Raw genomic sequence first — 17,798 nt, 5'->3', positions numbered from 1 at the left:
AAGGTGACACATTGTGTAAGCTGTATAGAGATCATCTTCACTGCTGTCAACAGAAACATGGTCAGTTCTTTTCTCTGCAGCGTTCAGACTTACTAAGTTTTGCTGTGTTGTTGAAGAGAACGGCTCAGTTACTCAGACACTGAGGATGATTTTTATAAATGTTATCAGCTTGAAAAACATGTTCCATGACTTTAATGACTAATTAACGACAGCTAAAGTCATTGGTCACAAATCTCTCATTCATAGTTTTCATAATGTGGACTGATAATCATATCCCTATTGCTCTGGCATGCAGTTACCTGGTCATAAATATAAAACAAGTCTTATAATCTTAAAGGTCCCATATTCTGCTCCTTTTCTGCAGTTTGATATGGATCATTGAAGTCTTCATGAAATGGTAGTAACATGTTTTGGTCCAAAGAGCCAATAAATCAAGCACAGCAGCTTTGTTTCCAGGCTCTCATAGCCCCTCTGTTCAGAACGCTCTGATTTAGTGGGCGTGACCTTCATATGTGAATGAGCCACCGCTGATACCGCCCCGCTCTTCAGCGTCACTGAGAGCGGCTCCATGAGCTCCGAGTGCACAATGTTTAGAAAACAGCGAAGCTTGTTTGCAGTAACATTACAGGCAAAAACAACAGGCTAACCGCAGCTAAAGTTAGCATCCTGAAGCTAACACAGAGACAGGGGGGACACTGAGGAAAAGCTCTTACATCTGCTCCACAGCACACAGCATTTAAAATACTCACATTTCCAGGGTCCGAGGTTTGTTGGTGGATGGTTGGTAACGCGCCTGGATTCAGGACCAGTCTATTCGCTAGCCCTCTGTTGGACTGTCCAAAGTTGGAAAAGCAGTTGGCACATGCACAGTTTTACTGAGTGTAGCTGGAACATTTCCTTGGTAAATTAACTCTAGCCACTCAGTCTTGTCTTCTACCGAGTTGGGAAGCTTGTGCATGGAACTATGTGGCCGTTTACAGCCAAAAATCAGAGCAGTGATGGCTCTTCGACTTTGGCATTCTCCTCCCCGCTTCTGGAGAGAGTTCTCTCCAGTAACGGGAAGGGGTGTGGGTGGGGAGGGGGTTCAGGGGGTATCTGCTCCAGTGGACCAATCAGGTCAGACTTGCTCCTAATTGGTCAAAAAAGGGAATTGCTGATGTCAGCAAATCCCCGAAACCCAAACAGCTCGTTTTAGGTCAGGATTTTACATTCACAAGCACTACTAAGTACAGGTTTTGTCATTAAATATCACATTTTGTGGGCTGGGAGGAAAGCCAAAGACCCACAAATTTCACTAAAAGACTTAATAAAGTGATTTTTGCATAATATGGGACCTTTTAGAAGACTACTACAATTATTTTGATTAAAAATGTAGTGCTTTGATTAAAATACAGATTAAAAACAACCAAGGTCATAAAACCTCAAAGTAGCACAACCAGCCACTTTCAACTGTTTGCAAAAAACTGGGGTTACGGCTCATTGGACATTGTTTTAATCTGCAGAGGTTATTTGAGGAGTTTAAAAACATTGTTCTCTGGTTAAACTCCCCTCTTACCATAGACATAAACAGTGAGAGACAAAATTGAACTCAGTTGTTGGCTCCAGTAATGAGAGTGCTACAAAGTTTTACAGCCATTTTTGTGAGCAATACAAATGTTGTGAGAGGAACTTCCCTCAAAATAAGCACATAAAACCCAATGCTAGTCCTTATTTCAGGCCAATTAAACAGTATAAAAATGTATTTCCTCAGTGCCATTCACTATTATCACATTCACCAAGACTATGCATCAATACGTCCTCTTTTTTTAGCCGTATTCAAATGAGAATCACACAGTTTCCCAGGTGAAATAAACAAGAACTCAAATTAAAAACTGAGGACAGGAAGTTGAACAGAGATGGCAACTCAGAGAAAAGTTTGCCACATACTCAAAATTCGACCTAGACCCAGTTTTTTCTCTTATTTTAAGCAAGAACTGATTTGATACTGATTTTGTCAGACTACTGCAAGGCTTCTTTCCAAAAATGGCAGTGAGCCACCTGGAAACAAAATTAGTGGCACCTTTATCCCCACCAATTTATTTCTCAGAGAGGAACCAGGGCATATGACTCATTCTGGGAACGGGGTTACATCATGAAAAGGTGCTGTATGAAACAGACCACAAGCTACAAGAGGAACACTTTCTGTAAAAGCGTGAGCACAGACCAAACCTTGCACCTCTTTCAAGAGGTGAAAGATATAAAAATACATCTGTGATATGTATGCATCACCAGAACTTCCTTTATTTTTATCTGGCTTTGTAACCCTGGTATGCTAATGACGTGGCTGTTGGCACTGACATGAGAAGAAACCAGAAAGTGCCAGTCACCCGAAGTTCAGAGGTGAAGACAGCAGGATCAGGAAGTAGATCAGAGCAGGGAAGAAACCTCTCAGTTCTGCCTTCATCTTGCCATACTTATGCAGTGTATACTAATGGGCTTCTTGCAGGTTGCTCTCTGCTCTACCCCTTTTCCCCAATGGGAACGTTTCCTCCCTGCAGCACAGCCAGGTTGTGCTAATTCTGGAGATATCCGAGTCTCTGGGCCTGAGCTTTGCCAAGCTCCCAGGTGGGAGGGGCCAGCACAATACGAGGCTGACAAACAAGATGAACCCCTGCAAGAAAAAACCTGAATAACCCAAAGGGGTTACGTGCTAGGAGCAGGGTGCAATTGTTTTCCTCATTTCCTCTGGCTTGTAAAGCTGATCCACCATCAGCAGCACGGTGTTATGCCATGAGCATGGCAATGAGCTTGCTTTCTCTGGGCCTTTTGACATTTCTTGCCTTGTAATAGCAAGCAAAAACCTATTAAGCCCGTAATCAATTGATGTATCCGGAGGGAAAAAGCATTCTGAAGGTGCACACATTCACTAACATGATTGAAAGTTTCTTGTTTGTGGTGCTTACCTCGCCTTTGACACACTTTATTTCTTTTGGGACAAAGCAGTCGCTGCACTTAATTTTCTGAAAAGCTTATCTGCAGAAAGGCAAAAGTAAAAAACGACTCGAGAAAAAATGAAACACTAATATCAGTATGGATGTAATACAGCAGAACAACAACCCAGAAGATTTCAACTTGGGATGCACTGATCCCAACCCTGGTATCATGTATTGGCTGACCTTGGCCCTCCAAGCTGGGTATCAAAGGTAAAGGATTGAGCCAAACTTGACACTAAGGCTAAATTATGGTTTAGTCTACAGGGTATAAATGTTTACAATCGAACAATCATTTCTTCAAGTTCTGCTTCTTTTGTTTTTACCAAACTGCTGGTAAAAAAGTTTAAATAAATACCAATCCCAGTAATTATGTTCTCATTTTTTCTTTTCCTCAAAACTTTACCAGTTTAATCACAGTAGGGAATGCAGGTTATTACTTTTACACTGGTATTGGATCAGTATTGGGATCCATCAATACCCAAAGCCCAGGTAACGGTATTGGTATCAGGATCAAGCCAGAAGTCGGATCAGTGCTTCCAGAATTTTAACATTGAACTATGTTTAGAAACAGGGTGGAACCAGGTCTGATTCCTTCACTTTTCAACTGGCTAAAAGATTGTTGAATCAACATGTAAGTTACCACAATCACCTTTTTATTCAAGGTGAAAGGAGGGTAAAGGAGGACTGATATTACAGCATTTGTTTTGGGTACATTTCAGAGTTAAATCCTTAAGTTGTCTTGGGGTCATTTTGACCCCAAATGAAATCCTATGCCATCTAAAAACAGAGTATTCCTTGTTACAAACAAGGTCAATTAGCCCTTAATTCCTCCCCAAAAAGGGAAAGATGGTGGTAATGGGTTGGACTGAAGTAAGACCAAGGGTGTAACACAGAATTGATGGAAATTTATTTTCATTTTTTCTTATAAAAAACAGTAAAAACCAGATGGGGTCATTTTGACCCCTGATGAAATCCTCTGCCATCAAAAAACAGGGTTTTACTGGAGAGGACAAAAGGTGTATTATGAGAGTTAAATCCTGTTGATGCACAGACTTAACAACTCATTAACGTGTTTTACTCAAATAACACTACAGTTCATCACATGTCCACTAGAGGCTGTCTGTAGAAGCACCTGAAACCACATACAGACACCCATTAAAAAAAAAGGCTTCACTGCACAAATTAACATGATGACAATCTGGTTCAAGATACACTTATGGTCTGAATTATTTTTTCTTTCAGCACACACACTGGACATGGTTTGAATATTTTGATAACTTGATAGTTCTCGCTAAGCTTGCAGGTTTTGCCTGATTGATGTGACTTGAAAAACACATTGATATGTGGCAGAAGCTGATTTCCTTAAAAATGTTATATTAATAGGGATGCACCAATCACAGTTTTCTGGCTGATCGCCGATCACTGTTCTTTAAAAAGCCTGACCTGCGGATACGGATTACGGATACGGATCTGAGCCAAAACCGATTTTTATATTTTATTTTCTATAACTGACAGCATATGCCTTTAATGTTCCAACCTTATTTGATTGGAAATCATTGAACAATACCTGTGAAACAATAAAATTTTTATGTTTTAATTTAAACAACCAATAAAGTGTCCTGGGTTTTAGGTCTCAGAGCAAAAAAGCATCAATGGCTGGCTGTCAGACCTTCCCAGAGGTATATAAGATCAGTTTCATATTTGAGGATGGGCCAATCACCGATCCCCCAAAATTAAGAAAATTGGCAACGATCGATCAGTGCATGTCTATATCTTAATATTTAATAAATGCCTACAAGTAAATGTTAAAGTGAATTTTTAAAACATTTATTCAACAGGAAAAGGCTAAAAGGTAATATTCACACTGGGGAGCTAATGTATTTTAGGGAAGATGGTCTAAATCATTTGACATGGATGGTTTAAGGTGTTGAAAGGCCTGACAGTTTATAATCAGGGTGACATCAGCTCCCAGCTCTGACTCATCCATGCCCTCAGGACAGTCTGGAGTCAGACAGCAAGGAGGTGAGAGGGAGGTCATCACACACACATCAAACCACATTACATCATGTAACCCTGAAAACCTCTTTTTCATGCGGTCATGCAACGCAGAAGTGATACACTCACTCTGCGAAAGCATCAGGAAAGATAGGCTAATTTCCTTTCAGTGTACGCAGCCCTGGTGTTTCTTGAAAGCAGATTAAATTTTACTAAACACTACAATTTGGTGGGGCGCCTGGGTGGCAGAGAGGAAAACCACTTGGCCACTGTCACAGCGACCGGGGTAAGCAGGATTTGAGATCAGCCGTTCCAAATTGAATGAAAAAAAAAACAGAGAGGGAAGCACTGAAAACATCAACAGCATATTGAGTTAGGAAGCTGAAAATAGCAGCGCAATCCTGTGTATAAATTCCATCAGCCATATTACTGCCTTAATTTACGTGTTGTGCCTGAGCTGCATTACATGCTGGCAGAACAACAGAGAAGCAACACATCGTTGGAAATGAGACGATTCTAACAGTGTGAGTCGGATGAAGTCAGCTACTGGAGTTATTGAATTCAAACACCGCAACCATCAGTTCATAAAACACAGAAGCTTGAGTGTATTTGTGTTAAGTATTAATGAATAACCTCACAGAAAATGAGAAACATTAAACTCTCATGAACAAAAACGAGGAAATCTCTGTAGTAGTGAGACAGCAGTGTGAGAGCAGAGCTGCTATCAAAAACAGAAATCTGCAGCAGGATTAGTTTCGTCTCATCTGTGCAAAGAAAGTCAAAGCTGCCAAGTTAGCGCTGCAGAAATCCAAACAGCAGACTCGTGTGTGCGTGTGGTCACTTTCCCTCCATCGTGGTCCCTGCATATGTGCTGCGCTGCAAAGCCACAACGGCCTTCTAAAGGAAAAAGGACCGAATTTTAACTGCTCCCGCTTATTTCACAGATTTTCCAGACAAATAATTTCAGGTTTGTGCCCGCTATAGCGCCAGCCCTCTGTCCGTCCCGCTCTCTCTGGCCTATAATTACATGCCACTCATTTGATTTGTTCATTAGTTCAAGCCTCGGCTGGGTAGAAGCAAAACGGAACCCTCTCATTAGTGGTTCATGACTCTCGTCTCTCCATGGAAAACAGCAGCAGAGATGTAGGAGAGGGGAAACTGGCGGGGAGACCTTGTTTTAACCCAGAGCACACGTCCTCATGAAGAGAGACAGCAGGGGATATATACTGTCAAAACAAGGCTATCCGTAAAACCTCTTACAAAAAGACACTGCTGCGGTGCTCAGAGGGTCAACAAACCCATAATCAACAAATACAGAGAGTACAGATAACAAAAACTGAAGGCAGGGACCGAGATTTTGGCGCAGAGGCACTTTTTCTGCAGAGATAAGTTAAACTCTTGCAGTTGTCTGTGGTTAAACATGTATGCAATCTCAGTCAGCCTCTTCATTCAATTTTAAACAGCCTTAGCTGCTCTGAAAACTTCAGAAAGTCCTCAGCAGTTACTTTTGACAATTAAAATCATAAACATGCCTTGGCTCTGCAGCAGAATCTCATGAAGACATTTGCTTGTCGATGCGTTCCTGGGCCTCATTTTTCGCTATACCCAAAACAGATTTAAAAAGTAACGCATCTGAATAAAGAAGGTGGTGAGCAACTTTCTCTGCACATTATTACAATGAGTCTCAGCTGTCGTTCAGTATCCTCATGACTATCTAAATGCATTCATATTTTATAACTATTTATTCATATCTACAGGCAGCTTTGCAGGTTGATGTCGGCTGCATTCAGTTCTTTCAAATCAAACTAAATCACGAGCGTCATAAATATGCATCAAGGTGTGTTGTGAATATTCATTGATGCATATTGAAGCCTTAGCATACACATGGAGTTACGAAGTGAAACATTTGTGTTTTAAAATTTTTATCTACCTTGTGCTTTTTACATATTAAAATTCACGTAGTTTCTTAAAGGGTAAATAAAGTCTCGAAACAGTCAGAGGGGTTGATTTTCTAAATTTGTGTCAATTACATTTAAAACCTGCACAAGGACGTGGCTCTTAAAAAAACGAGCATTGGTTTGGAAGCAAGTAAATGTAGAGCAGATCTTTAATCAAACATTTTTCTTTGTTCAAGACATTTTTTTAAAGAATGCAAAGTGACAAAGTGATGCACTTATTTGTAACACTATTGTTTTAAACGTGACAATCAGCAAACATTGTAGACGAGGTGTAGGAGCAGAATGAATGAATGAATGGGGTTGTTTACATCCGTGTTTATTTGTAATTGAGATTATCAAGGGTGAAATTGTTTAAAAGAGGGGAACCTTGTTAGGGTAGGTAGGGGTTTCACCCAAAAAGGTCAAACAGTTTTTGACCACTGCATGTGGAGGCAGCATGGTGCTGTGGGAGGGTGGTCAAACATTTGGTAATTGTATTAGACAAGTTGAACTTTTGCTATGTACAATAAACAGAATGATCATCCATCCTGACTTCCCTCTCTCTTTTCAAATCCAGACTCAAAACCCACCTCCTCCGAATTGCATACTCCTTACCATGAACATTCCACTCCTATCCACTTACCCGTCACTGTCTGTTGTATTTCGCTGATTTTATAGTTTTTGTTTTGTTGATTTTATTGTTTTTTGTTTATCCTGTACAGTGTCCTTGGGTGTTTTGAAAGGCGCCTTTAAATAAAATGTTTTATTATTATTAGCAGTGAGTCAACTATGATCCAGGTGTAGGACCTCAGTGGCTTAAAGCATGGGCTTGGCCTCTACACGAGGTGTCCAGAAGGTGAGCAGACTATCTGGTGCTTGGTATTCTGAGATGTGTCCATAACATGTAACAGTAGTGAATCCTGGTTATGTCCTAAAACTGCTCACATAACCTCACTCTTCATTTTATTTATAAGCTCTCAAGTTTGAACAACCCACTGCAGAATAACTGCTGCAAGTGGGTTGGAATGAACATTATCACAAACAGCTTAGCCCGTGTTTCAGCCCGTCCTGTATCGCTCTCTTATTTAGCTTTCCTTTGCTCTTCTGTCCTTTTTCTTTTTGTCAGTCCAGCTCTAGTGTCCACTTTCTCTACAATATACATCCATGAGTTCATTTTGAGAAGAGGAAAGGACAGATCTTGCTTCTCACTGCTGAACAACCAGCCTTACATTGCCAAAGGGAAATTTCTGTGAACAGATATTTCAGGTCATCCACAGATACTTAGAAAAAGTGCTTAGAAATGAGCAATTTTGGTGCCGATAATCTTATTTTAAATGGTGGACTATGGACGGGGAAATATATAAAAGTTATAAAACCCTCATTTGGCCAGTAAAGCTAGCAGCAAGCCAGTACATGGCTGTTCAACTCCAGAGCAAAAAATCAACCGGATTAAAGGTTGCTGGTTAAAAGAAAAAATGTTGTAGTTTCTTTAGCTCTTTTTTTAGCAGTACAGACTAAAGAGGTAAATTTTGGAAATGAATTCCATCCTAAAAATTTGAGTCTGTATCAGAAACGTCTATACACCAATACCAGGATCAAAATGTAAAGAAGCCCAAAGCTCCCAAGTACCGCTTATTGACCTGTTACGAGATAAACCAGGGGTTAGATTGAGTCAACATGTTGAGTTCTGCAATCACCATAACTGCTTCTTTCAATAGGTGACTTTACAGAAACAGCAACCAAGTTTTGTACAATCTTTAGATTAATGCCAATGTCGGGCAGTTTCATTGTAGAATAGAATAGAATAGAATAGAAAATACTTTATTTATCCCCAAGGGGAAATTCAGGAGTCACCGCAGCATTTAAGAAAACAAAAGTAAGAGAGAGTATAGAAAGTGCAAAAAGGTCCATAAGAAATTAGATGACGACATCCCGTCCACCACTCGTCCACCACGCCCAGCCAGTCTCCACCTCCACAGGGTCCAGGACTGAGCCTCCCCAGCAGTCTGTTCAGTCTCTGTCTCCTGGATCCTGTCTGCTCACAGCAGGCGAAGCTCCTCCGATGTGTCGCGGCGTCCGATGTCAGCTCCGTCAGCCACGTCCGTGAACAGCACGATGCCGTTGGGTTAGCACGGCTAGCTCGTCCATCCCCCGGGGCTAGATCCCACGTTCCCAACAACGATGGATGGAAGGACAGGTCCACGTCGTCACCTCCCAGCCCACATCCGAGAACCAGCACGTCGTCCTCACCGCCTCCTCCTCAGCTCGAGGGAAATCATCAAGCCCTACACTAGTTAGCATTGACATGCTACGGGCTGCTAACAGCTAATTTCGCATGTAAACAATGCAGCCATGGTTACATGTAGGATCTCCAGACAAACACAGGAGAAAAGTAGTAAAAAATATCGCCGAAGCCACAAAAAGTTTGGTGTCCGTGACCAACAATGAACCATACAAAGTGATGATCCACTCCAAATACAAAGATGGCGAAAAAGAGACGAAAAAATTACAAGAAACGGACAAAGACGAGAGAGCTGCTGCAACAGGCAGCTACTTGGGTAGCGCCTAGCAACCGTTTTTTGTAAGCTACAAAAGCACTCAGAGAGCGCATATCTCCGCCAAGCATATAGTGATTGTCACGAAACACTTTAGTCCTACTTTAATGTTATACTCCCTTTCAGCAGACTGTCTGCTACAATTTGGTGTTAGTTGCAGGTTTGTACGATAATTATCTCCATCAAGGAGGTTATGTTTTTGGGAGAGTTTGTCTTTTTGTTTGTCCATCTGTTTGTCTGTGATTATAATAACTCAAAAAGTAACCAACAGATCTTGTTGAAATTTTCAGAAAATGTTCAAAATGGGATAAGGAAGAAGTGATTAAATTTTGGAGGTGATCCAGATCACCGTCTGGATCCAGGACTTTTTCAAGGATTCTTTATCATTATGAGATAAGACCGTTTTCACCACGTGTATAAAACTGTGATTAATGGTCGGATTGCTTTGCAAAACAATACAAGACAAGGTCACCATAATTTCTGACAGATGAAATAGTATGATCCAGATCCTTCCAATATTCTGGATATGAAATATGTACTGGGTCATCATGATTTTCAACACTGTCAGGTATCAGATCCCTCCAAAATTCAATCACTTCTTCTTTAACCCAATTTGAATGTTTCCTGAAAATTTCTTTCAGATCTGTTCATTACTTTTTGAGTTATGTTGTTCACAGACAAACACTCCAAAAAACATGACCTCCTTGATGGGGGTAATCAAGTTTATAAAAGCCAGAAGACTTAGAGAGAATACTGTTATATGTTTTGTTTTTTTACCCGGAAACCAGCAAATTTCACATAATCACAATAATGCTTATCGATATGGTGCTTGAAGAAAAGTTAGGGGATTCCTGAAGTGGTAGGACAAAAAACATGAGTGTTTCAAAGCTTTTTGATACAGTTAGATTGTTGATGAGTATGGATGGATGACATGTTTAGATTGGAGACATTTGATGACCAATTTCAGCGAAAACAACTAGTAACATTGGTACAAATTAAATTCTGTAATGTTATAACAAAATGACAAAAACAGGCCTCTAATTTGTGTTCTCCACTCTACAAATGCATAACACACTTCTCTCATCCCCGTCACGTTAGTCTCACTGTGACGTTTTCAGCACATGATTCAGCATGTATCGCACTAATAGGAAAGGTCACCAAGGTCTACAGAGATAAATATTTCAGATGGTGAAAATGAGAGCCAGAGGAAAGGTACACGAGCTATAACCACTCTCCACGTGAGATCAAAAGCCAGGTTCTTTATTCTCCACACCCAGCGAGATCAGATGAGAGCTGGTTTAACGGACTGTCACACCAACAGGGGAGCATTACACCCCAGTGGTTTTCATCCACACGAAAAGCAGAGAGCTGCTGAGAGTGGCAAAGGATGAGCTGCAAAAATCGCACAAGCTATTCTCTCCCTTCCTTTCCCGCGACAGCCACAGCCAGCGCCTGTGTCATCTCCCATTCAGTGCTGCAGGATAAACGCCTCATCAGGGTGTTAGCATCCACTCTTCACACTATCACTGGATGTGCTGCTGCAGTAATTAAAGTCCCCATTCAGCCCTTCACACACCATGACCTTTCCCAATGCAAACACTCATTGTCTCAGTTAAACCCTTGCCCCCTCCATCAGGTTGCTCACAGACATTTTTATGCTAGTAAAGAGAATAAATTAATGCAACTACTGGCATTCGCTAGGAAAATAAACTGTTATAGCTTCTTCTGGGACTGGAGACTTGATGAGCTTTAAGCGTCATTATGAGGGCATCACAGGAACTTTGGCATATACACTGGAGGAGACAGAATACTCCTGATAGGCAGCATCATCATAACCTATAATCAGAAGATATGCAAATGGCAGAGATGTTTCCCCTGATGCTGCATGCCAGTCGTCATCTGGTTCCCCGGGAGCTCTCCTGTCAGCGCTCACGCTGGAGAATGGGAGTGATTGCAGAGAGGGCTGTTTGTTTAACATGTCAGTGGAGCAGCCATGCTGAGAGGGTGGGACCAGATGGAGAAACAGAAGAGGCAGGGAACCCGTCAACAGGGGGTACTGTCCCCTCTGTCACTGCTGGTATATGACTAAAACACAGCTGTGTGGTAGAAAAGGAACATTGAGCTTAAATGTGTAGATGCTTTTTGAGTCATGACATCTGATTAGCTTCATAAAATCCAGATTATTGTGTGAAAATAACAAAGGTCAGCGGTGCCATTCTAGCAGCAACACAATGTCAGTCAAAGCTTATCAGTATCTCAGTAATCAGTGGTTCACAACAGTGTTATATCCTATCAAACTTTATTAAATTAAAATCTATCTAAAATGTTCTTTACCCTATTGGTTTAAATGAGGTACTCTGTATCTCCAGATTCTCAGATCTAAGTATCTAAATCTTCCTCAGGAGGGAGAAGAGGGATCTGAACATCTCTAAAATTAGTGAGAGCTTAAGTTGAACAGTTTCTTCTTTACTTCAAATTATTAATCATGCTCTGAAAAGGAGCCTGATTAAATAGCACACATTTTCCTTCTCCCACTCTGGCTCATAGAGACAAAATGAAAACACACACACACACAAGTGTGCACCCCTTGTCTGTGAAATGACACCCTATTTTGTTCTCATTTAAGCTTTTTATATTCAGTAAGAGGGTGAGGTACAAAGGGCCCAAAGCTGTCTTGGGTCATTAAACCCCACATTTCTTTCTTCTTTCAGAATGTGTTTTCTGGCACTTACAGCAGAGAAAGCTGACAGATCAGACAGGGGGGCTGCGTTCACATGCTGCCTGTGGGCTTCAGGAGGGTGGGCTGCTTGCTGGTGCTTGGGGCAGTGAAAAAACCACGCCTGTCAGTGTTTGACGGGCCAATCCAGGAGTGCAGTCATGGGGAGGTATGATTGATGATATTATGTACTCACACAGGATCTGAATGCCAGCACACTCCTGTGATTTAATCCCTGTTCCTTCATCACACATCCGGGCGCAGCAGATGGACTGTACGACGCCAAACCCCCTCTCTCCTTGAGGCCCACGCCATAAGTGTCAAGACCACCATTACTAATCAATTCTTTGAGGCAGCGCTCCCTGAAAACAGCAGCTGTATTACACATCACTGTTCATTTATATCTGATGGACCACACTGATATAAAGTCATGAAACTCTGATGAGGAGATCAGAGCTAAGTTTGAGCAGAATGTAATCTTGTCTGAAATATCAGAGAGAAAACTGGATTATGGATTTGTTGTGACACCTGCCTCCACCTGCACATTCACAAACCACCCACAGAGCTCTCTGAGACGCTGTGTTGACACGTTTGGAAACTGTGTGAAGCCGATCATGATGGCATTTTGTTTTCTTTGAATCCAACGATGATGAAAAAATGCATCTTGGACATTAAATCCCTTTAATGTCTTTTTTGTCATGGACAGACCAATGCCAATAACAACCCTACTGCTTGTCAAGACTGACCCCTAGTGGTGATTAAAGGAACTTTGTGTAGAGCAGCAGCATGCAGCCCTCTGATGACTTTTAATGCCGGAGACACGTTAATCTCTGCTACAAGGTAAAACACACAAGTCAGGCTAAACATCTGGAGTCTGCTAACAGTGTAAGAATCAAGCCTGTCAGGCTGTAAATCCAGGAATACACAGAGCTCCACTGCAGAGCTAGCAATCCTGCATAACAAGGACAAAGCACTGTACTGAAACATCACCTTAGAAAAGCTGGAAAGCAACTGGAAATTTAACATAAAAACATGAAGGACAATGTGCTAGAAGGAGAAGATTTGTAAAAGACATTCATTTAGAACAGTGTACTGATAAATAACTACTGAAAGTCAATAAACTATTAGACAAATAAAGCACACAATAATGTCTGCTTGATAAAAAGTGACAGCACTCAGAGATATAACAAAGTTTCACAGAGGAGGTAACCTACCTCAGCATCCAAAGACACATGATCTCAGATCAAAGAAAAAGCAGCCCCTGATGCCTCATCGGCAGCAACAAGTTATCATCGATAGCACTTGAGAGCATTATTATCAATCACTCTCTGGAAAGACAAAAGTATCTCTCCACGCTAGATCATGAAATCAATGCATTTCTATCACCGAGAGGAATGGGTCGCCCAGAGATCTCTGCAGCTGAGTAATGTGAAATCTATCACAGGTTAGTCCACGTGGCCTGGACAAGATCAAAGACAAGACCCCAGAAAAGTTGGTATTGATTAGAAGCTGCAGAGATGTGAGTACGGAGAGGTGCTGTGAGCAGAATCTGAAACGCTCCAAATGAAGGGTAAAGTGTCGTATCATTTAGGAAAAAAGAATAACAAGTGATGGTGTGGTAGAAAACCATTTCAAGTTTCAATATGAATTTATTTAGGATAGTAGTAGCAAAACAGTAGTAGTGAAGAATATAACTGTGGCACTACTTTGCTCATATTTCCACCTTAATTTACAAATTTCCATTTTCATTAAGATACCAAGGATGACCATTTTAAAGAGATTAGGGCTGCCAATGTTCACACACTGATAAAGATATATTTTCATTACTGTGTTCCTTTTTGCTCCCTCCAGCACACCATAGCCGATTTTGAACACATACAGGTGCAGCTGGCCAGACCAATGTCAGACAGCAGCTCATTTTTAGATTGAGACACTGGTTACAATCCCTTTTTGCATTGTGAACATAAACTTAAACACTGTTTGACTGTGGAATTTAAAGCATATGATTAAAAATGCAGCTGAAAATCTGCAATCAACCTTGAGTTAAAAGATACTGGTTTGACAGCCTCTACACTTACATCTGCATTTTTTTAAAGGCCAACAACAGGTTCCTGGATTTTTCTGTTTGTTTACCTTTTAACTCACTTTATTGTTTAACAGTCCCTTTCTCAAAACACTGAAATGTGTTCATAAGTATGGTATAGGGTAAAACCCAACATCTTATTCAACATCATGTTTCATTACAAGCTGATTTTGAGTTTGCAGTTGTGAAACCTTTAGGAGAACTTGTAAGAACTAAATAATTTCCATTTCATTCAAGATTTATTCCTTGTGCCACAAATCTGTTAAGCGTATGCAATAGTTTTAATCTCTTATGTCACACTTACCTTTGGCCACTTTGGGTTGAGCTCACAAGCTTTTTCAGCGTCATCCAGAGCAGCCTGGTGTTGTCCCAGCTTGAGAAGGGCTGCTGAGCGGTTACTGTACAAGATGCAGTTCTGTGGGTCAGCCTGCAGGGCGTTGGTGTACAAATGAACAGCCGTCTGGAAGTCTCCACGCTGACACGCTTCGTTGCTCTGCTGCACCTTCTCCATGAACTCTGCTTTGCTGAGACCATAACCGGTCCCGCCGTCTCCAGAAACGCACCGGGTTGGTCTGCCCACTGTTCGAGAGCTGAAGATTGAAAACTAGAACAAATAAAGAGAGAAGGCAGAGAAAGTTATGATATGCTTGATTTAAAAACCCATAAAAGCTAACAGGACTGCGCTCCTCAGTGTTATGTTGTGCTCCAACTGTTTATGTGAGAGTTTAGTCAAATCGACTCGACTCCAACAGGAAAACTTCAGATTGTAGTTTGACTTATACAACAGCTATCATAAATGTACCTTTTTCACACCAGAATTTTTTCATTTTATATAAGAAGAGAGAAAAATTACCACCAGTATTAATGAAAAAATTTGAATTTAATTCACTTTGTTGTGCTCTGTGATACTCATTACCATCACACAGTGAAACAAAAACTGAACATAAACCCCTGAGACACTAAAACAGCTACATTTGCTGACAGGTAGGATTATTTCTTCTACGTGTGTCAAGACAAGTACAGGTCAGTGCTTGATATGATCCATTTCTTTAGACATCATGTAACTATGTAATCATTTTGTCTGATAACTTTGATTTGGTGTGAGGAAAAGGGAAGTTGCACTGAAGTTGAGAAAAAAATAGAAATGTTATATTGATTGAATTTAGTGACAATATAATGTGCTTTAATTCCCTCACAGTTGTCACTTAGATAAGAACAGTTAAAAACGAGAGGTTTCCAGCTCGTAAGCTTGAACCCTTTGAGTCCACTTAACAGAAGAGGATGTCACATTTTTTTAATCACCCTCTGATACTTCAATTAAATGCTGATAAAAAATTTCCATTACATTATTTCGGTACAAAAACAAATAAAAAATACAGTCTCTGCATTTTTCAGGATGGCATACTTCAATGTAATTTAGAAGTGAACTCTTATAAATATTTTATGACAGACACTGATCTCAATGTCATATAAAGAAAACTACCAAGCCTCCAGCAATTCTGCCATATTTTCCTGCTTAAATGTCAACTGAGAATTTTGAAGTGGATCAATGTTTGCATCTTTTGCTAATTTTGTTGGATAGTGGATCTTTGGAGAACTATTTCATCCAAACTGTGTTTTGTTTTGTTTTGTTTTTTACAGAAAAGTGCAGCCATTGAAATTCATCCACTACAAAACTGGATGCCTTTGAGTGAAGCTATGGACATGACTGAACTAAAAGGCAAAACTTGTAAATGTAAGGCTGACGAGCTCATCAGTTTAAGTCTTGTTGTCAGTACATCCCACCATCAGGTAGAGCAGCGCTGTATCTGCTTTGCAGCGACGGTGTGCCGAGTGTTATCGAATCCTGAAAACCTCTCCGGTTGCATGTTTTTAGGAGCAGCTTCCATTATAGGCTACCTCTTTCTCACCACACCTCCTCAGACTGAATTCTGGGATAGGGCAGGCTGGGTAATTACTTCCAGAAGCCCGGAGAGTAAAAGCAGCAGACATAAGGGCTTTCGGTAGGAGTAGTTTAACTCTAAGTGACATTGTAAGCAATAATCACTGTTTTAAGCAACAGCTTGGACTTTCACCTTTTCCAAATTTTCTTGTTCTCTTCTTTTAAAACTGTTTATTATCTTTCCCATCACATGATACCACAAAAAATACTTCCTGCTTCCCTTTCACTGTGTTTTAAAGGGTCGACTCTTTGAGTCCTCCCTCTAATAACCAATGAAACACCTGCAGATCACTTGTGCTGCAAAATTAGCAGGGTAAACCAGTGGGGGGAGTGCACAGAGACTTTATAACTAGTGCTTCCTGCTGTGTTTGCAGCTGTAAGCACTACGAAAAAGGTATCCAATCTCTCAGAAATACACACACAGGAAAAAAGAGACAGCAGTGTCAAGCATGCCTGCTTTAAAGGCCTGTTCCAAAATGAAAACCAGGAAAGCATTTATCATAGGTTATTGATTCCTGAGGCCCAAGGTTGTGCAGTATTTCTCCTGAGAGTCAGTAAAACTGGCTGATGAGCAGAATCCAAAGAGGGGATGGACTTGTGAGAGCTGCTATCTCATCTGCTGCAACACACAGGGGCTGACTATGAGAGGGCAGGAAGGGTGGAGAGGGAGAGAGATAATAAAAGACAACACTAATACTGAAGGCACCAACTTAATCACGGTTAGCCAAGAAGTTAGCTAAGCCCAGCCTGCACACTTTATGAGTTCAAGCGTCGCTATGTTGATTTTACTCGTGAATTTAAGCAACTGTGCACGATTCTGTTCATGCGATGAAAAAAATAAGTCTGGTTGAAAAACTGTTCACTCTTCAAATGACAAATTACATTCACGATGACTTTCTCACTGCAGAGCCCACACATTCACTGAGCAGTTCAGTACAGTGTGGAGACTGGAAAATCGATAGAGGACTTTTACGAGGTTTTCGCAGGAATGGTCATTTGGTATTTCCTGTCCAGGACGCGAGGTAAAAAGTGTTATTCTGGGGGCAATAAAATGTCAACAACTACAACAATTGGCAGCTCGCGTGACAGTTAGCAAAGTGTGTGTTTTAATCCTTTTACCTTTTCTTTCAGAGCCATTTGCTTCTCCATCCTGTCTCACTGCTTTGGTTTGTGCGACGGATTATCGCTCTCATCCCATCACACTCCTTCCCCGCTTTGTGTCGACTGTTTGTGCTTCAAGAGGTGTCCAAAAGTCTGCCAAAACGTCCACGCTGTTCAGCGAGTGTCGACAAACTGCAAGGGATCCCACAAAGACCGAGCTGTGTGGCGTTCAGGAGAAACTTTTCTCAAGGAAAGTGCGCCATGTTGTCAAAACTTTTCCTTTTTTTCCTGCTCTTTTTTCCCCCTGTTGCCATAGCGGATTTCTGAGCGTTGTGCAGAAGGAGGCATGAAGGTCTGTGGGAGCCTGAGTCAGGAAAAAAAATACAAATGATAGACGATAGGCCCGGCGTACTGTGTTTCAGATATGATATAACTACTCAAACAACACCGAATAGAGATTTTTGGCTAGCTGTCAAGCTTTGGTATTTCAGCACGCG

The 17,798-nt window shown here is 41.0% G+C and overlaps 1 protein-coding gene across 2 annotated transcripts in view; it reads right to left on the bottom strand.

The window, feature by feature from the left end:
• The window catches only part of LOC141790211 (tetratricopeptide repeat protein 28-like), a 211,785-nt gene extending 194,327 nt beyond the window's left edge, over nucleotides 1-17,458 (bottom strand). For both annotated transcript variants that reach the window (XM_074669915.1, XM_074669913.1), the window contains exons 1-2: nucleotides 17,320-17,458; nucleotides 14,563-14,862 (exon numbers count right to left, since the gene is read on the bottom strand). In XM_074669915.1, coding sequence (XP_074526016.1) covers nucleotides 14,563-14,862; nucleotides 17,320-17,349 — 330 coding nt within the window. In that variant the 5' untranslated portion in view covers nucleotides 17,350-17,458. The remainder of the gene's footprint in view (nucleotides 1-14,562; nucleotides 14,863-17,319) is intronic.
• Nucleotides 17,459-17,798: the final 340 nt, after the last annotated feature.

This window comes from Halichoeres trimaculatus, unplaced genomic scaffold, assembly GCF_033239565.1.
Source record: "Halichoeres trimaculatus isolate MK-OKI-2021-1 unplaced genomic scaffold, fHalTri1.1 fHalTri1_scaffold_5, whole genome shotgun sequence".
Lineage (NCBI taxonomy): Eukaryota > Metazoa > Chordata > Actinopteri > Labriformes > Labridae > Halichoeres > Halichoeres trimaculatus.
Note: the sequence above shows the minus strand (reverse complement) of the source record. Positions and strands in the feature narration are given on the sequence as shown.